The 18,845-nt window shown below is 46.3% G+C and overlaps 2 protein-coding genes across 2 annotated transcripts in view; one reads left to right on the plus strand and one right to left on the minus strand.

The window, feature by feature from the left end:
* Positions 1-201: 201 nt before the first annotated feature.
* On the minus strand, positions 202-5,532 carry SMIM20 (small integral membrane protein 20). Its single transcript, XM_081924666.1, has 3 exons — positions 5,357-5,532; positions 1,762-1,818; positions 202-770 (listed from the first exon to the last, which is right to left on the minus strand). Exons 1-3 carry the CDS (start codon positions 5,463-5,465, stop codon positions 733-735), a joined length of 204 nt encoding a protein of 67 aa, XP_081780792.1. The 5' UTR covers positions 5,466-5,532; the 3' UTR covers positions 202-732.
* A 6,256-nt stretch (positions 5,533-11,788) lies between these two features.
* The window catches only part of SEL1L3 (SEL1L family member 3), a 45,916-nt gene continuing 38,859 nt past the window's right edge, over positions 11,789-18,845 (plus strand). The window contains exons 1-3 of the mRNA XM_081924398.1: positions 11,789-11,989; positions 14,435-15,002; positions 18,126-18,252. Of these exons, the coding sequence (XP_081780524.1) occupies positions 11,915-11,989; positions 14,435-15,002; positions 18,126-18,252 (770 nt within the window). The 5' untranslated portion in view covers positions 11,789-11,914. The remainder of the gene's footprint in view (positions 11,990-14,434; positions 15,003-18,125; positions 18,253-18,845) is intronic.

Here is an 18,845-nt window from a genome sequence, read left to right on the forward strand (position 1 = left end):
GATGTCAGCTTGTGAAGCACATATATTTATGACATATGGACCACTGTCTGGACACTATAGTGACCTTTGAGAAGACAGTAGTTGCCCATTCCTGCAGTTTCAAACTGAAAACAGGTTAGTAGAAAAAATTTAAAGCATTGCCAGGTTTTCTATGAAAAGAACTACTTACAGAAGTTCCAGGAAAAGACAAAAAGCTGTGTAGTCATTCAAAAGATTTATATACAGAAATAAGTCAACGCATCCAAATCTTTACTTTTGAACAGCGAGTTTACACATGAATAAGTTATCTGAAACTGAGTTTTTCTCTTAACAACAAAATCCATGAAAATTGAACTGCAGTACTACAGTTTAGTTCAACAAAAATGTTACAATCAATGTACATAATTTAAAACTCTCTCACACCTCATTAGTTCCATAATCTACTCTGGTAATGTTTGCACTACATTCACCAAAGCAATTCTCCTTCATTCCTCCAATGAAGAAAAAGGCAATTATTCCATTTGGTTAATAGAAAACATTCAGTGCAGCGTTTCCTACTACTGGGGAAACCGTGGGCTTTATCTCTTGAGAGCCAACAGTTGCTACTGCTCTTTATTTAAAGTGATATTATAAAACAATTCCACGTGTGGAGTTCTTTTTCTGCATGATCTTGGTTGACTCAAAGAACCAGAAGCATCACTGATGGAATAAGGGAAAATACATTCATTGGTGAGATCCTACCCAAAGAAGTCCTTACTTTCTTCCAAATGGATCAGACCATACTTTTAATCCTTTGGATAAAACAGGAGAGATAAAAAAGCATTTTAGAAGGCTGTTGTAATGTCAATAAATGTATGTATTCTCTACAACCTAGCTTCTCTGAATGAAGTTATACATGTGAGTACATTACATATTTTGAACAACTGGACAAGGACCATGTCTGAAGAGATTCTGAAATATGGAATGTGATCTTCTTGGTACCACATGCATAGGACAGCATACAGATGTTATCAAGTCACTGAGAGCTCAAGGAGAATCAACAGGGTTACACACCCCATCTTTCTCCTAATGCAAGTCATCCATCAGGGCAAACAAAACTTTTTCTGTGCCAAAACCAGGCATGAATGCAGACTGAAATGAGTCACAATAATTTGCCTCCTCTGAATAATCTGAACATTTTGATCATCTTGCTCGAGAAAGGGATATTTTTGACTGAGTTGTTGCAATTGAGAACACCAGTTGGAATATTACTCATTCAAATAGATAAAGTGACTATTACCAGAATTATATGAAAGATAGAACAGTATTTTCAACAGTTCTTCTGAGATCAAAGGTAATTTCTTACAGAATTTCTTGCACAGGCATATGACTATATTAGTACAGAATAAAATGTTCTGGACCTTGTATGAAGGGGATCTGTGTATATCCATAACTCTGCTTCTCACCAAAATACTTAAAAGCTATGGTCCAATCTTTGTACAATAACCTCAGCCTGTAGCTGAAAGGTGGAACAGAGTGAAAAACACATACAGATGCTCTTCTATTTGAATCACAACATGGATACTTTGTACTGAAGCATTCATATCCAGTTGCATCTTTTTTTGTATGAAACAGGCTCACCTTGTACTTGTCTAAGTAATCGTTTTAGAAACGTACTAAAGGTCATTTGGATGAATTCCTAAATTAGCTCCTTTGCATGTCAACTTCTTTGGAATTGGAATACAGTATTAAGATATACATAATTTACATAAACACAGCTCAACTAAGCGTTTAGAGCTATACCTGTAGGCTGAACATCTTCTTGTATAACACCAGCTCGATTTATTGCTTGCTCCTTTTCTGGTAAACACAAAACATTAGAGTAGGTAAGAAAGTACATTTATCCCTCAGTGTGGGAAGAAAATGATGGACACCAGCCTGCTCAAAATACCCGTCTACCCAAATCTCTATCTCTAAAAGAATATATGAGGCACTTTTCTGACCCACAACTGCCCCTCGCCCAGCTCTTCTGTTCCTTCCTCTTCATCCTGCACAAGATGAAGGGCAACCATCTGCAGCGGAGAGCCTGGTCTACTGTATAGAGTCCCCACAAGTTTTAGCTGTGCCTCCTCTGAAGCCATGTAATTCTGCTCCATGTTCAGGGTAACGGAATGATCCTATCGCACAGGCAAACACAGTAGAATAACTTTAGACCAATGAAGCTGGTGAGAAAGAGATACGGGCAGAGCAGTAAGTTGTTCAAGGATGCAGCCTCCTTTATAAGTAGGTATTCTGGTCCCACAGGTATCTTTCATTACTTAAGGCAGGGGTAGGCAACCTAAGGCCCGGATGCGGCCCAATCGCCTTCTCAATCCGGCATGCGAACGGTCCGGGAATCAGTGTGTTTTTACATAGAGTAGAATGTGTCCTTTTATTTAAAATGCATCTCTGTGTTATTTGTGGGGCCCGCCTGGTGTTTTTACATGAGTAGAATGTGTGCTTTTATGTAAAACGCATCTCTGGGTTATCTGTGGGGCATAGGAATTTGTTCATATTTTTTTTCAAAATATAGTCTGGCCCACCACATGGTCTGAGGGACGGTGGACCGGCCCACGGCGGCTGAAAAAGGTTGCTGACCCCTGACTTGAGGTATTTATTGCAGCACACAGCTTGAGAGTTACTGGTTTATGCACCAACAAATACTGGATTTGTGGGCAGGAAACATTAGCACCATAGTAAATGAAAATGCTGGGAAAATATTTTTAAATCAGATAACAAAGTAAAAGGGAAAAATGAGCCAAAGAGCCTGAACTGTGTACTATTACCGCTTTGCTTATCTTTAACAATTAATCATCTGACTCTGTTTGTAACAGAAAGGAATATTCACAGTAGGAAGTGTAACATTCTTGCGTCAGATACAATGCTAAAGGTTCTGAACCACTGTCGGAAATACATCCTCGTATTACTGTACTTAATATTCCTTCTCACCATCTTTCCAATGTATGCCTTCTTTCTTTAGGGAGCAAGGAAGAGAGAGTCAGGACGTATTATATGTACCATTCATTTCTACAGTGTAAGTATACTGAGGCTCTGAAATCAGACTACATTAGTCAAAGCTCCCTCTGCTGGTTTTATAATAGAAAGCACTGCCTGTGCAATTTGCCCATTTTATTTTTAGTAAAATTACTTCCAGAGCTGAACTACACATTTTAATCATCATAGATTAGAATTAGAGAACACACAAAGCATATTCGGTTCATAGCTGCACAGTTAAAGTGACGAGTTTCATATGTGAATGTGCCTTAGGGTATCAGCACCTCGGAGAGAGCTTTCCTTTTTCCTCAAAGGAAAAGCTTATTTGGTCCACTAAATTGAGGTTTGAAGTTGTATCTTAGGTGATGGTGAACATGACACTTGAACCACCAGCGTCCTATACAGGGTGATGCTCTTTTCATTATAGAATTTACTCAGAAGGAGATTTATGACATACCGCATTTCCCGCCCTATAGGATGCACCAGCCAATAGGACGCACCTAGATTTGGGGGGGGGGGAATTCATTCCCCCCCCAGGCGCGGGGCTGGGGCGGGGGAAGCCCGAGCTTCCCCCGGCCCAGTGGCGTAGCGTGGGGGGTGCAGGGGGGACCGGCCACACCGGGCGCAACATCTGGGGGTTAGGGTTAGGGGGCGCAAATCCACGTCTCAGGGGGCGCAAATCCACGTCTCAGGGGGCGCAAATCCACGTCTTAGGGGGCGCAAACCCACGTCTTAGGGGGCGCCAATCCACGGCTTAGGGGGCACCAATCCACGGCTTAGGGGGCGCCAATCCACAGCTTAGGGGGCGCAAATCCACGGCTTAGGGGGCGCAAATCCACGGCTTAGGGGGCGCAAATCCACAGCTTAGGGGGCGCAAATCCACAGCTTAGGGGGCGCAAATCCACGTCTCAGGGGGCGCAAATCCACGTCTCAGGGGGCGCAAATCCACGTCTCAGGGGGCGCAAATCCACGTCTTAGGGGGCGCAAACCCACGTCTTAGGGGGCGCAAACCCACGTCTTAGGGGGCGCAAACCCACGTCTTAGGGGTCGGTGCGCACCGATGCCTCTCGCTCTCCAGGCTTCAGCAAAAGCCTGTATTCGCCCCATAGGACGCACACACATTTCCCCTTCATTTTTGGAGGGGGGAAAGTGCATCCTATAGGGCGAAAAATACGGTAATTCATCTAGGGATAGTGGCTTATTTGTGTTTGTGTTTTGTTTTTTTAAAATCAAGCAATCATAGTACGTAATAGAGATGTCCATTCACTGTGCTCAGAAGCATAAGGCTTTTTTTTTTTAAGGAAGAAAAAGCCCTATAGGCTGTTTTGGGGACCATCTCACTTGCCTCCCCCAAAGAAGCCAATTTACACTGTAGCCAAACACCCCACCCAAAAAAATCACAAATCCATGTGTGGAATGTTCTATCCTGGGTGTGGGTGTGTTTCCATTGAAATAATAGAAATAATGTTTTCCATTGACTGAAACAAAAAGGTAACAAGGTCAGAGAGCTGTGTTTGACTAAGTCATAGGCGCAGTAGATTCACTGAAATACTAATAATAGCAATTGTTGTTGTTCTTGCAACCATACTTTATTATTATTATATATTGATGGGGGAAATCTACAACCCTACTTTTTATTATTATTATTATTATTATTATTATTATTATTATTTTGAGGGGGAAATCTACAACCCTACTTATTATTATTATTATTATTATTATTATTATTATTATTATTTTGAGGGGGAAATCTACAACCCTACTTTTTATTATTATTATTATTTTGAGGGGGAAATCTACAACCCTACTTTATTATTATTATTGTGGTTGTTATTTACTGGGGGGGGGGATATACAACCCTAATTAACAAACCTACAAGGGAGAAATACGTTTTTTGTTTTTTTAAGGATCAAACATCCCCTCAGCTTTCTGAGCACCTGGATAGGCTTTTCTAATAATAAGAATTCTTGTCAGCAGGCGCCTTTAAAAAACAACAACAGCGAAGGCGCCTGCCTGATTTCTCAAGAGGCAGGGAGTTCCGAAGTTCCCTTCATATCGCCCAAAGCGGCTCGTCATCTAACTCTCCCTTGCATCTAACTCTCCCGGTTACAGATAGGTAGCCGTGTTTTGCCTTGCACCCGGGTCCGCGACAAGACCCTCGATGTCGGGTTCACACGTGCAGCCCCGCTCCCGCGTCAGTTAAAGCGGAGAGCGGGAGGGATAAGGCCTCGCTGAGGAAAAGCTGCGCGCGCAGCCAACGGCCGCTTGCCATTCCTTCCTTCCTCCGAGATTCGAACAGGGGCGGGGCTGCGGTCAAGCGGCAGAAGGCCGCGCGTGCGCAGAACGCGCTCCCCGCTCGACTTACTGTACTCCTCGAGGTGCATCAGGGGCCGAAAGTAGATGGGGTAGAAGGCCGCCCCCAGCACGGCCACGAAGCCGCCGAAGATCAGCAGCGTGCGCGGCACGCGAGCCATGAGGAGACGCCGCGGAGCCCAGCACGACCTCTCTCCCCTCCCGCCCTCGGAGGAAACTCTTTCCGCTTCCGGGCGACGAAGAGCGAAGAGCGGACTCACTCGGAACAGAGGAGCAACGAGTTCGCTTGACTGCCCCCTGGCGGCGGAGGACGGAAACAACCCAAGTCCGCGAAACGAGGTGCAGACTTGCCGTCTAAAGTTGTCTTAGCTTGCAGGTCTCTCGTGCAACGATTCTAATTACAGGGGACCTTGGAAATTCTCCTCTTTTGGGGGGATGCGACTCTTGGGAGATTTCCAGAGGAGGAAATAAATAAATAAAAATCGTGGCATCTTCCCAAATGCATATTAGTAAATTTGCCCTGGATGAATCCCAAGCCGGAATTAAGATTGCCGAAAGAAATATCAACAACCTCAGATATGCAGATGACACAACCTTGATGGCAGAAAGTGAGGAGGAATTAAAGAACCTTTTAATGAGGGTGAAAGAGGAGAGCGCAAAATATGGTCTGGAGTTCAACATCAAAAAAATGAAGATCATGGCCACTGGTCCCATCACCTCCTGGCAAATAGAAGGGGAAGAAATGGAGGCAGTGAGAGATTTTACTTTTTTGGGCTCCATGATCACTGCAGATGGTAACAACAGTCATGAAATTAAAAGACGCCTGCTTCTTGGGAGAAAAGCAATGACAAACCTAGACAGCATCTTAAAAAGCAGAGACATCACCTTGCCAACAAAGGTCTGTATAGTTAAAGCTATGGTTTTCCCAGTAGTGATGTATGGAAGTGAGAGCTGGACCATAAAGAAGGCTGATGGCCAAAGAATTGATGCTTTTGAATTATGATGCTGGAGGAGACTCTTGAGAGTCCCATGGACTGCAAGAAGATCAAACCTCTCCATTCTGAAGGAAATCAGCCCTGAGTGCTCACTGGAAGGACAGATCGTGAAGCTGAGGCTCCAATACTTTGGCCACCTCATGAGAAGAGACAGCTCCCTGGAAAAGACCCTGATGTTGGGAAAGATGGAGGGCACAAGGAGAAGGGGACGACAGAGGACGAGATGGTTGGACAGTGTTCTCGAAGCTACCAGCATGAGTTTGACCAAACTGCCGGAGGCAGTGGAAGAGAGGAGTGCCTGGCGTGCTCTGGTCCATGGGGTCACGAAGAGTCGGAAACGACTAAACAACAACAAAATTTGCCCTGGGCGCACATTTCTGAAGGGCGCATCCAGCCAGGCTCCCCACAATCGGTGCATAAGTGTCCCTTGTGCCGACTCTCCTCTCTCTTTCAGCCTTTCGTAGAAAGTGACGGCAACAGGTTGGAGCAGCTCTCCGCCCTGAGCAAATAAATGCTTGCTGCTCCCCTGGGAGGGGAAGCTGCTGTCCCGCGTTGAATGGCCTCTGGCCTGATCCTGCAGGCTCTCCTGTCCAAACAAACCAGAATGATCACTCAGTTTTCCCAGCACCTTGATAAATAAATCCTTGCAGGAGAAGCCCTTCACTAACTTGCTAAAACTAATGGCACTGTCCTCAACGGAAAACCATTTCTGAAACAGCAAGCATGTGTTTGTTTGCTTTCTTGTGGGGAGCACTCCCTGAGCCAAGAAAAGGGGGAGGGAAGGACCAGTAGGTTTCCTCTGGGGCATAGCGGTCAACTTTCAGATTTGAAAATAAGGGATCAGCAGCCTCGAAAATAAGGGATCAGCAGCCTCACCTGTCCCAGGGACAGTCTACGGGATATCTAACTGAAATATACTTGGAGTCAAGAGTGGATTTCATCCTCTTTATTCAGCTCATAGTGTTGAGGAGGAATGGAAGTTCCCCCAGAATGTCTGCTTTATATACATTATTTATACAATGGGCCCCACGTGATTGGCTAATTCCGAGATTCTCCTGTAGGCCAATCAGGTTGCGGATTCACTTCCACCTGGAGCTGGATTGGGTGGCTCCTGTGGACCAATCAGACTGCTGCATTTTGGATCCTATTCAACTCAGTACATAACACCTTCCTCAGAAGCTTATAGGTTGTGATGATTCCCCAATGAAGAAGACAAATAATGGCAGGCAAGGTTCACTGAAAGACAGCTTGCCTATCCATTTTCTCCTGCCATATGTGTGCTGGTGGCTGTGTTCAGTAATGACGGAAGGCAGAAAACCTCGGATGCCCAAACTGTTTAGCAATAGCAAGTCCTAGTGCTGTGCATCTTTCTGCCTCAACCCTCTCCTTCACCTGTAAAATATTGCCGATATAATGTTGTTATCCAAATCTATGGTGCAGCCATATTGGGAACTGTGTACATTTTGTGTCATCACTACTATGAGCATGAAATCGACTCTTGACTCCGAGTATATTTCAGAACCCCAGCGTATGTCAGAACACACTTTGACAAGTCACTGTTCTATGCTATCTCCCCCATTTTAAATTTTACTATATTAAATGTGGGGGGGGGGGCGGGGATAATGGCAATACACATTTTATAGTGCGCAATTGCAACATTGGTTGTTTTTGCAGCATGGGGGGGAGCACTGCTTGAAGGGCATGGGGCCAAGAATATGAGAAGATCGCTCCTGCGGTGGAATATGGTTTCGTTTCCTGCTCAACCGGTTCAAGCCTCTCATAAAGTCAGCTGAGGCTGGATAAAATCTTTTCAAGGGAAAAATCTTTTCTCTTTTACTACTTCCCATCACATGAAAGGGAGCGATTCTTTTTTTAAAAAAAGCATTTTCTACTTTAGCTTGACTCTCGTCTTCATTTTGATGACAAATCTAAACAGGAAAATCCAGAAAATACTACCAAATATGGCACATTATTCTTTACACACTTGCAGCTAAATCAGACTTGTTGTAGTGCTTGATGTGAACAAGATCTCCTGCTTTTAATTAAAAAGAAAAAAAAACCACAACAGAGGGTTCACTAAGGAGCCCATGGGGGGCTTTAAACCCCTCTGCAGTGTTTCCCTTAATTAAATGCTATTTGCCTTGCAGGGGAAAACATATACAGTAGTTGCTCCTATGGTTTCTATCTCTCTGTGTGATGATTTAAACAGGAAAAACATTGCAGGGAAAGGTTACAAACACCTCCCTGTAGTTCTGCTGCAAATTTTCTTTCCTCCTCTTTACAAATCCCTTGCATTGTGTCTAGGTAAAGGTAAACGGACCATTAGGTCCAATCGTGACCGACTCTGGGGTTGCGGCGCTCATCTCGCTTTATTGGCCGAGGGAGCCGGCGTACAGCTTCCGGGTCATGTGGCCAGCATGACTAAGCCGCTTCTGGCAAACCAGAGCAGCGCAAGGAAACGCTGTTTACCTTCCCGCCAGAGTGGTACCTATTTATCTACTTGCACTTTGACGTGCTTTCGAACTGCTAGGTTGGCAGGAGCAGGGACCGAGCAACGGGAGCTCACCCCGTCACAGGGATTCGAATTGCCGACCTTCTGATCGGCAAGTCCTAGGCTCTGTGGTTTAACCCACAGCGCCACCCGCATCCGTGCTTGAAAATAAGACACCTTATAAAGAAAGAGTTGGGATATATGTACACATTGTGAAGTTGCAGCAGGAACCCAGCCAGAGCATCTTAAGGATGTTGTATAAGAGCCCTTAGGCTTCACAATCCATTTGTTTCCAGGGTTAACCTGCATGGATATGTTTCCTAGCCGAAGGAGAGGTTTTGTTTGCTAAGGACCTCCAATCACAGCCTGCAACTCTTTATTGAGGTGCAAACTTGTCTTTAAGGAAATCCAGAATGGGAACACAACTTAAAGCAGGGAGACAATTATGTAGTGTGGTGTGAACTATTTCCTTGTGTGATGCTCATCTTCCCCCCCCCCCCGGTGCAAACCACATTTTAAACATCACTCACATCTACAGATGTCTTCAAGATCCAGATCAAAGCCCCTCCCAACTCTACAATTCTGTGATTCTATGACTATTGTTCCATAAGAAAACAACAGAACGTCAGTCCTTCTATTAAGGGCCAGGTTAGACACAATGGGACGCAGGTCGCGCTGTGGGTTAAACCATAGAGCCTAGGACTTGCCGATCAGAAGGTCGGTGGTTCGAATCCCCATGACGGGGTGAGCTCCCGTTGCTTGGTCCCAGCTCCTGCCAACCTAGCAGCTCGAAAGCACGTCAAAGTGCAAGTAGATAAATAGGTACCGCTCCAGCGGGAAGGTAAATGGCATTTCCGTGCGCTGCTCTGGTTCACCAGAAGCGGCTTAGTCATGCTGGCCACATGACCTGGAAGCTGTACACCGGCTCCCTCGGCCAATAAAGCGAGATGAGCGCCGCAACCCCAGAGTCGGTCATGACTGGACCTAATGGTCAGGGGTCCCTTTACCTTTACTATTTTCAAGCACCTCTCTGGTTTGGCCATCACTGAGTCACCCTGTTGTTCCATCTACACCAGCACTGTCTATTCTGACTGGCAACAGCTGCCTTTCCCAGCCCCGCCACATGAGACCCCTCAAGTGAAGGTGCCAGATCTCATTTTTTATTATTTAAATATTTATTTATACTTTTCAGGTTTATACATTTCACTGATTTTCCAATCATTTTTACATTTCAAATTTGATTTCCTTCCCCCTCTTTCTGAGGTTCCTTAAATTTATTTTTAATACCTTCTGCATATCCAAATTAACTTAATTTGCTCATTTACTCATCTTCTTTCATCTTATAAAGCTGCAGGTTATTACAATAACCCTGCCAATGTTTTTATCTGTTTACAATTTATCTGTAAATATTAAATAAACCATTTCCATTCTTTTATAAAAAGTTTGTTATCTTGATTTCTTATTCTTCCGGTCAGTTTCACCATTTCCTCATATTCCATACATTTTTGTGTCCATTCTTTGCTGGGACTTCTGCTGGTTTCCATTTTCGGGTGAGTAACATTCTTGTTAGGGACGCGGGTGGCGCTGTGGGTTAAACCACAGAGCCTAGGACTTGCCGATCAGAAGGTCGGTGGTTCGAATCCCCGTAACGGGGTGAGCTCCCGTTGCTCAGTCCCTGCTCCTGCCAACCTAGCAGTTTGAAAGCACGTCAAAGTACAAGTAGATAAATAGGTACCGCTCCAGCGGGAAGGTAAATGCCGTTTCCGTGCGCTGCTCTGGTTCGCCAGAAGCGGCTTAGTCATGCTGGCCACATGACCCAGAAGCTGTACGCCGGCTCCGTCGGCTAATAAAGCGAGATGAGCGCCGCATGACTAGACCTAATGGTCAAGGGTCCCTTTACCTTTACCTTTAACATTCTTGCCGGTGAAGGTGCCAGATCTGGGACTTTTCTGCACCCCAAAGCATGGTGTTTTAGCACTGAAAAGCCACAACCCTCCTTTGTAGCTCTTCGGGGTTCAGCATCCTCATCTGGACCTCTCAAAAACTTAAAATCTCCGAATGGCTGGCAGAGGCATCTTTAACCTTCCGCGCACCATCCTTTGCACACTCACTGGGGGAGAGGCAGCCCAGTGGGTCTTAAGGATGCTCAGCATTCTATTAAACATCTCCGTGCGTGTCTTTGCATAGATGAATAAAGAAAAGGGCTGCCATCGGCGTACCAACACCCTTTGCTTTAGAAGGGTCTCCGGGGGTCATTCATCCCAACCCCCTGCCATGCCAGATCTGGACAGACTATAATTTGTGACAGTAAGAAGACATCTGAAGGCAGCCCTGTTTAGGGAAGCTTTTAATGTTTGATGTATTACAGTAATTTTTTTTTGAAGCCGCCCAGTGGGTGGGGTATAAATAAATAAATTATTATTATTATTATTATTATTATTATTATTATTATTATTATACAGGAGGCACAGGGGTGTTTTAATGTCTCAGGGAGTTCTTTGTTTGGGGGGAGGGACCCAACCCATTAGTACAACGGAAGGAGAGGTGGTGGCCACCAGCTTCCAGGGGTGCCAACTTGAATTAAAATATTGGTGGGGGGCAGGTAAGCTTGGCCCCCACATAATTGATCACAAGACGCAGCGCGCACACATTTGAATGGCACTCGGAGGGGGGGCAGCCCCCTGGAATATTTTATGGGGGGCGCCCGAAGGGACCTTAGCCCGAAAGCGTTTGCTCCAAGCCACCTGCCATGTCCGATCTGGTTGAGAGTCCTGCGTTGCGCGGGGTTGGACTAGATGACCCTCGGGTCCCCTGCCCAGTTAGCAACGATTCTTGGTCGCCCTTTGACAGCTGCTTGCAGCCGCCCAGGGGAAAAAATCCTCTGCACGCGCTCAGACGCACCATCGGGGTTTTCCTTTCGCCGCCGTGGCGCGCCCTGCCGAAGGCGCACCTGCCGCGCCCGGCTGGCTCCTCCTGCTTCCTCCTCCAAGCCGGAGGCATCGCTCGGCAGGAAGCCGGATCCGTGTCGCAAACACAGCCACACACCCATCGCGCTCCGGGACAGGGTTTCCCGGCTCGGCCAAGTCACCCCCGAGAAAGAGAGGGAGGAGAAGCGGGCGCAGCTATGGAGAGCGCCGTGGGGCGCACCGTGCGCCTCCGGGCAGCCGAGGGCTGCCTCTGTCTCCTCTGGCTGCTCCTGGTGAGTTGGTTCCTAGGTTTTCCTGCCACGTGGGGTGGCAGTGGCGTAGCATGGGTTGTCATCACCCGGGGCAAGGCAAGTAATTTGCGCCCCCTAACCTGTGGATTTGCGCCCCCTAACCCTAACCTCCAGACAGTGGCGTAGCGTGGGTTGTCAGCACCCAGGGCAAGGCAAGTAATTTGCGCCCCCTAACCCGTGGATTTGTGCCCCCTAACCTGTGGATTTGCGCCCCCTAACCCTAACCCCCAGGCAGTGGCGTAGCGTGGGTTGTCAGCACCCGGGGCAAGGCAAGTAATTTGCGCCCCCTAACCCGTGGATTAGGGGACGCAGGTGGCGCTGTGGGTTAAAGCCTCAGCGCCTAGGACTTGCCGATCGAAAGGTCGGCGGTTCGAATCCCTGCGGTGGGGTGCGCTCCCGCTGCTCGGTCCTAGCGCCTGCCAACCTAGCAGTTCGAAAGCACCTCCGGGTGCAAGTAGATAAATAGGGACCGCTTACCAGCGGGAAGGTAAACGGCGTTTCCGTGTGCGGCTCTGGCTCGCCAGAGCAGCGATGTCACGCTGGCCACGTGACCCGGAAGTGTCTCCGGACAGCGCTGGCCCCTGGCCTATAGAGTGAGATGGGCGCACAACCCCAGAGTCTGTCAAGACTGGCCCGTACGGGCAGGGGTACCTTTACCTTTAACCTGTGGATTTGCGCCCCCTAACCCTAACCCCCAGACAGTGGCGTAGCGTGGGTTGTCAGCACCCGGGGCAAGGCAAGTAATTTGCGCCCCCTAACCCGTGGATTTGCGCCCCCTAACCCTAACCTCCAGATGTTGCGCCCGGTGCGGCTGCCCCCCTGCACCCCCACACTACGCCACTGCCCCCCAGATGTTGCACCCGGTGCGGCCGGCCCCCCCCCTGCACCCCCACGCTACGCCACTGTGGGGTGGGCAGGTGGGTGCTCGCCTGGGGGAGAGGGGGGCAAAGTTATTGTGCCATCGGTTTGGGGTGCTTGGCGCCCACTTCACTTCACTTCTTCTCCTTCTCCTTCTTCTATATAATTTTTATTACATGTTCTTTTTTACAATCTAAAATACTCATTTTACATCCTTAAGATGTCCATGACTTCCTTTCTTCTCTTTCCATGGATCATTTTACATATCAGTGCCTTTTTTCGGGGGGGGGGGACGACGCATACCCCTAAATATTTTGTGAATCTAAGTTTGGCTTCATTGAGGGGCAGTACAGTGGTACCTCAGGTTACATACGCTTCAGGTTACAGATGCTTCAGGTTACAGACTCCGCTAACCCAGAAATAGTGCTTCAGGTTAAGAACTTTGCTTCAGGATGAGGACAGAAATTGTGCTCCAGCGGCGCGGCGGCAGCAGGAGGCCCCATTAGCTAAAGTGGTGCTTCAGGTTAAGAACAGTTTAAGGTTAAGTACAGACCTCCGGAATGAATTAAGTACTTAATCCGAGGTACCACTGGATTTCAATATGAGTGGGAAAATGAGAGTACCCCTAAACATTTTTTAAAGAAAGAAAAGCACTGCGTATCAGAAATCCCTACATGTTTTACAAAAACTATACCATTTAGTATTCCATTATTGCACCCATCAAAACTTACTTACACTGTTGAATTTATCTTAATGCTGCCAGCGGTTTCAGCTGTACACAATTATTCCCCATATATTCAATAAGCGCTTTCCAATCTTCTCTAAGTGTACGTTCTTCTTGTTCTCTTATTCTATATGTTAAGTCTGCAAGTTGTGCATATTTCTTCTTCTTCTTCTTCTTCTTCTTCTTCTTCTTCTTCTTCTTCTTCTTCTCCTCCTCCTCCTCCTCCTCCTCCTCCTCCTCCTCCTTTTTGAAACCAAGATTTCATTGTACATTCCCCCCCCCAAAGCCATAGCATAGCAATATAGTTGTTGTTGTTTAGTCGTATCCAACTCTTCGTGACCCCATGGACCAGAGCCTGCCAGGCACTCCTGTCTTCCACTGCCTCCCGCAGTTTGCTCAAACTCATGTTTGTAGCTTCGAGAACACTGTCCAACCATCTCGTCCTCTGTCATCCCCTTCTCCTTGCACCCTCAGTCTTTCCCAACATCAAATACAATCATGCCTCTTGTTACGTTTGCTTCAGGATAAATCTTTTCAGGTTGCGTCCCGTGGCAACCTGGAAGTATCGGAAAGGGTTACTCTCAAAATGACGTCACGCGCATGCGCAGAAGCGGCAAATCACGACCCGCGCAGACGCAGGGTGCATTCTGCTCATGGTGCGAATGGGGCTCTGGAACGGATCCTGTTCGTAACCAGAGGTACCATTGTAACCATTTGGTTTACAACTCCGCAAAAATTCTAAGTGAGGAACATCTTAATGAAGATAATTAGAGCTCACTTTTGCATCATTTGCCCTTAAATATTAAATAAGTTAACATATGGCATCTTTCCCCCCACCCCCTTAGAAAAGTGTGCCATCTTTTGGAAAGGACACATTGCTGACAACACCTGTCACCCCGCAGCCGAAACCTGATGTATTTTATGAAGATTTCATTCATCTGAATGTTTTGAACAAAAGAGTTCTCAATGATACTGAAATCTCCGTCGACTATTTATGCTCCGAACCTTGCACTGTTACTATAGAAGCCATAGCGTCACTGGAATTCAGAACTGGTGTGTCCGTCTATAAGGAGACGTGGGAGAACGACCATCATCTCCACACCACTAGAAACAGAACCGTGAACTTGAAATTTCCAAACAGCATGGTTTTCAGAGATGACTATTTCATCAGGCGCTCCGTCATCGTACACACAGTGATACTATACGCATGGATTATTCACAAACAAAGAGGGATCCCCCATGGTAAACGAAAAGAAGGCTACTTGCAGGCAATTGCAAAGGACTACACTTTGCTGGAATCTGTTCCGCCTTTCGAACGTCCCTACAAAGAACACCGAGTGTGTATGAAATGGAGCTTGGAATATACCTGGAGGCTGCAGGAAAACATAATGCGTTGGTGTCCCCATGAGAATGGTAAGTATTTTTCTTACGTGCAGTGGAACAGCACATTGTGTGACTGAATTTGCAACTAGCAAGGTGCTCAGCTCACCTGGTGGCGCATCTTTGAAATCTGCAGCCTGGACTCAATTGACATTTGTGTGTGTGGATTTTTCAAGCGTACGAGGAGAGAGCTTAGGGAGTAGAATTGTCTACTGGCTGATGGTGTTGCAAAGGTCCTTAACTGAGCATTTACAGAGCCTTTTCATTACTGCTTTTCTTAGAGCGATGGGACATTTGAAAGCCTCTGAGTTGAAAGACGACAGATTGCCCTAACTGAGTACAGTCGTACCTTGGTTTTTGAACGGCTTAGTTGCCAAGCATTTTGGCTTCCGAATGATTGAAAACCAAAGTGATTGTTCCGGTTTTCAAACGTTCTTTTGGAAGCCAAACATCCGGCCGGGCTTCTGTGGCTTCTGATTGGCTGCAGGAGCTTCCTTCAGCCAATCAGAAGCTGCGCCTTGGAAGTTGAACATTTTGGAAGTCGAACAGACTTCCGGAATCGATTCTGTTTAACTCCCAAGGTATGTCTGTATTTGATCTTCCTCCTTCTCAGTTTTCTGAAGGCATCGCTCCTGCCCACATGAAATGGTTAAAGCCGAGGGCATGTACGTGACTAAACTCCCACTTGCAATATCATAGAAATTGTATATTAGTCAACGGGCCATTCATTTCCATTTTTAAACAAACCACTGTTCTCTGTTAACATCCGGACTCAAGGAACTGTGGGTTATTTAGATGATTGTATGTTTGAACAAGCTAGGATCAGACCTTGGTTTCAGATCCTGACTTGTTTTGAAACTGCATCCAGAATTAAAAGGAACTTCATCCTGGCTCTGTAAGAGGGATACGAAAGCTGCTGTGTCATTTCTCCACACTAGAAAGCACAGGTTCAAGAGTTTTTCTGCTTCCAAGAGGTTTTTTGTTTGTCTCGCCACTTTCCCCAGGAAAACCCACTGTTTCCCGCTGGATCGGAACAAATGTTGGGGAAAACCAATTGCCGTTTGTTCTGATTCAGCCGTAAACAGGGGGGCTTTCCTGGGAGAAAGTGGCAGGACAAGAGGAAGCGCGAACAAACCCTGGTGTGCAAACAGCAGAACGATATCTCATGCATCTCTACTTGTAAACACTACCAAGAACAAAAATTCATGTTGGAACCTAGATCCTGTAGATAATGTCACTGGAATGGTGCATAAAGCTCACCTGCAGTGAAGTTCCAAGTTGAACTCATGGTGCCAAACATATTAAACTGCCTGCCATGCGCGATCTCATTAGCAAAGATTTATGAACAATGTAGAATTATATAATTGTAATGTGATGTGGGATTATCTGATGTGGCTCTCCCCTGCCCAGCGCTGTGCCATGCAACAATTTAGTGCAATTATACTGTTTTGTAGGTAGCAAAGAAGGCTGACTGTTTGATTATTTGATTGTTGTTAGCCGCCCTGAGCCCGGCTTCGGCTGGGGAGGGCGGGATATAAATAAAATTTATTATTATTATTATTATTATTATTATTATTATTATTATTACAAAGGCCCATCCACATCATTCCACCAGTGCAATGTTCTGAATCAGTTGGCATTGCTGCTTTGCGATGGTCCAGCCATTGTTGCCCTCACCCTCAGTACTTCATTGCCAGATCTGTTATTTTAATAAGGTCCAGATACTGTGGCACGGGTGACGCTGTGGTCTAAACCACAGAGCCTAGGACTTGCCAATCAGAAGGTCGGCGGTTCGAATCCCCGCGACGGGGTAAGCTCCCATTGCTTGGTCCCTTCTCCTGCCAATCTAGCAGTTCGAAAGCATGCCAATGCAAGTAGATAAATAGGTACCGCTCTGGCAGGAAGGTAAATGCCATTTCCGTGCGCTGCTCTGGTTCGCCAGAAGTGGCTTAGTCATGCTGGCCACATGACCCGGAAGCTGTACGCCAGCTCCCTTGGCCAATAAAGTGAGATGAGTGCCGCAACCCCAGAGTCGGCCACAACTGGACCTAATGGTCAGGGGTCCCTTTACCTTTTACCTTACTGGTGTATTGGGATGCGGGTGGCACTGTGGTGTAAATCACTGAGCCTTGGGATTGCCAATCGGAAGGTCGGCAGTTCGAATCCCTGTGACAGGGTGAGCTCCCATTGTTCAGTCCCAGCTCCTGCCAACCTAGCAGTTTGAAAGCACATCATAGTAGTAGATAAGTAGGTACCGCTCTGGCAGGAAGGTAAACGGTGTTTCCGTGCACTACTCTTGTTTCACCAGAAGTGGCTTAGTCATGCTGGCCACGTGACCCGGATAAACTGTCTGCGGACAAACGTCGGCTCACTTGGCCTGTAAAGCGAGATGAGCACCGCAACCCCAGAGTCGTTAGCGACTGGACTTAACTGTCAGGGGTCCTTTACCTTTTTTACTGGTGTATTATTTGGGAAATCATCTGAGACACTGAACTCGGTGGAACTTAATTCTGAGCAAACATGCATAGGATGAAGGCAAGCTGCTGTTCATTTTTGTCACAGTTTGTTATCTCAAAGTACGCAGCACACACAATTGCTACAGTCTTAAATAGCAGCCAGAAATCTCACGCACTACCTGCCAAATAATCTTTTCCAATACTGTAACTTATTATAAACTAGGGAGATGTTAAGATAGTCTCACCCTAACCTCCATTATTTACAAAGCAGTTCAATTATAACCTCTGTCCCGTGTTGCAAAGTTAAGTGTTCAGCTATGCACTGGCATAGAAATAGGAGTTGGTCCCTGCTCCTGCCAACCTAGCAGTTCGAAAGCACATCAAAGTGCAAGTAGATAAATAGGTACCACTCTGGCGGGAAGGTAAACATTGTTTCTGTGCGCTGCTCTGGTTCGCCAGAAGCGGCTTAGCCATATGACCCGGAAGCTGTACACCGGCTCCCTCGGCCAATAAAGCGAGATGAGCGCCTCAACCCCAGAGTCAGCCACGACTGGACCTAATGGTCAGTGGTCCCCTTTACCCTTTACCTATGACAATAGGGCATATAGGCTTCCTCAACCTGGTGCCCTCCCAATCATTTCGACTACAACTCCCAGCTATTTGCAGTTTCTGGCACATTAAGAATGATTGCATTTTGCAGATGTCGTTGAGATCCTCAGTTTTCCGTACGCCTCCGGTGGAGAGATGACGGGAATTGTGAAGAAGTTTCAGAAATTTGAGAACAGAGAGCTTGAAATAATCAGAAAGCGCCAGAACGGTTACCCAAAGTAAGAAAATTTAAAATGCCGTAAAAAATAACTGCCTTTGCTCTTTTAAAGCATGCATTATTTTCTTTCCAGCTGTCTCCCTCTTCTGGCTGCCTTTCTGTTTGTCGGAATCCTATTTTGTCGTGGAAAATGTCATAAATTACAGTATATGGATGCTGTGGGTTTGTTTATGCAGTTCCCCTCCCCTGAGGAAACTTCAGTCGGTTCCTTCCAGGTTTTGTACGCTACGTTCCTGATACTACCTCCTGGTGGAGCTTGTGAGACACATGGGGGTGTAGTTATAGATATTCAACTGATAGAAAGCTTTTAATTTCTTTTAAACATTTATTAGATTTTTACCTCAGATCTTCCTCCAAAGGACCCCAGACTGCCAAACATATCAACAGTAGTACTATCTTAATACTGTACTGGAGTGTGCAGCATGTGAAAGTTTCTTCTTCTTTTCCAATTTATTTATTTAATTTTCCATATAAAAATTTACACTCACACCACAACATATTATATAAAAACACAAATCCCACGAATCCCCTGGACTTCTCCCCTTAGTGTTAATCCAGGCTTTCTCAGCCTCGGCCCTCCAGATGTTTTTGACC

The sequence above is a fragment of the Podarcis melisellensis genome, assembly GCF_964234715.1.
Source record: "Podarcis melisellensis genome assembly, chromosome: 9".
In the NCBI taxonomy this organism is placed as follows: Eukaryota; Metazoa; Chordata; class Lepidosauria; order Squamata; family Lacertidae; genus Podarcis; species Podarcis melisellensis.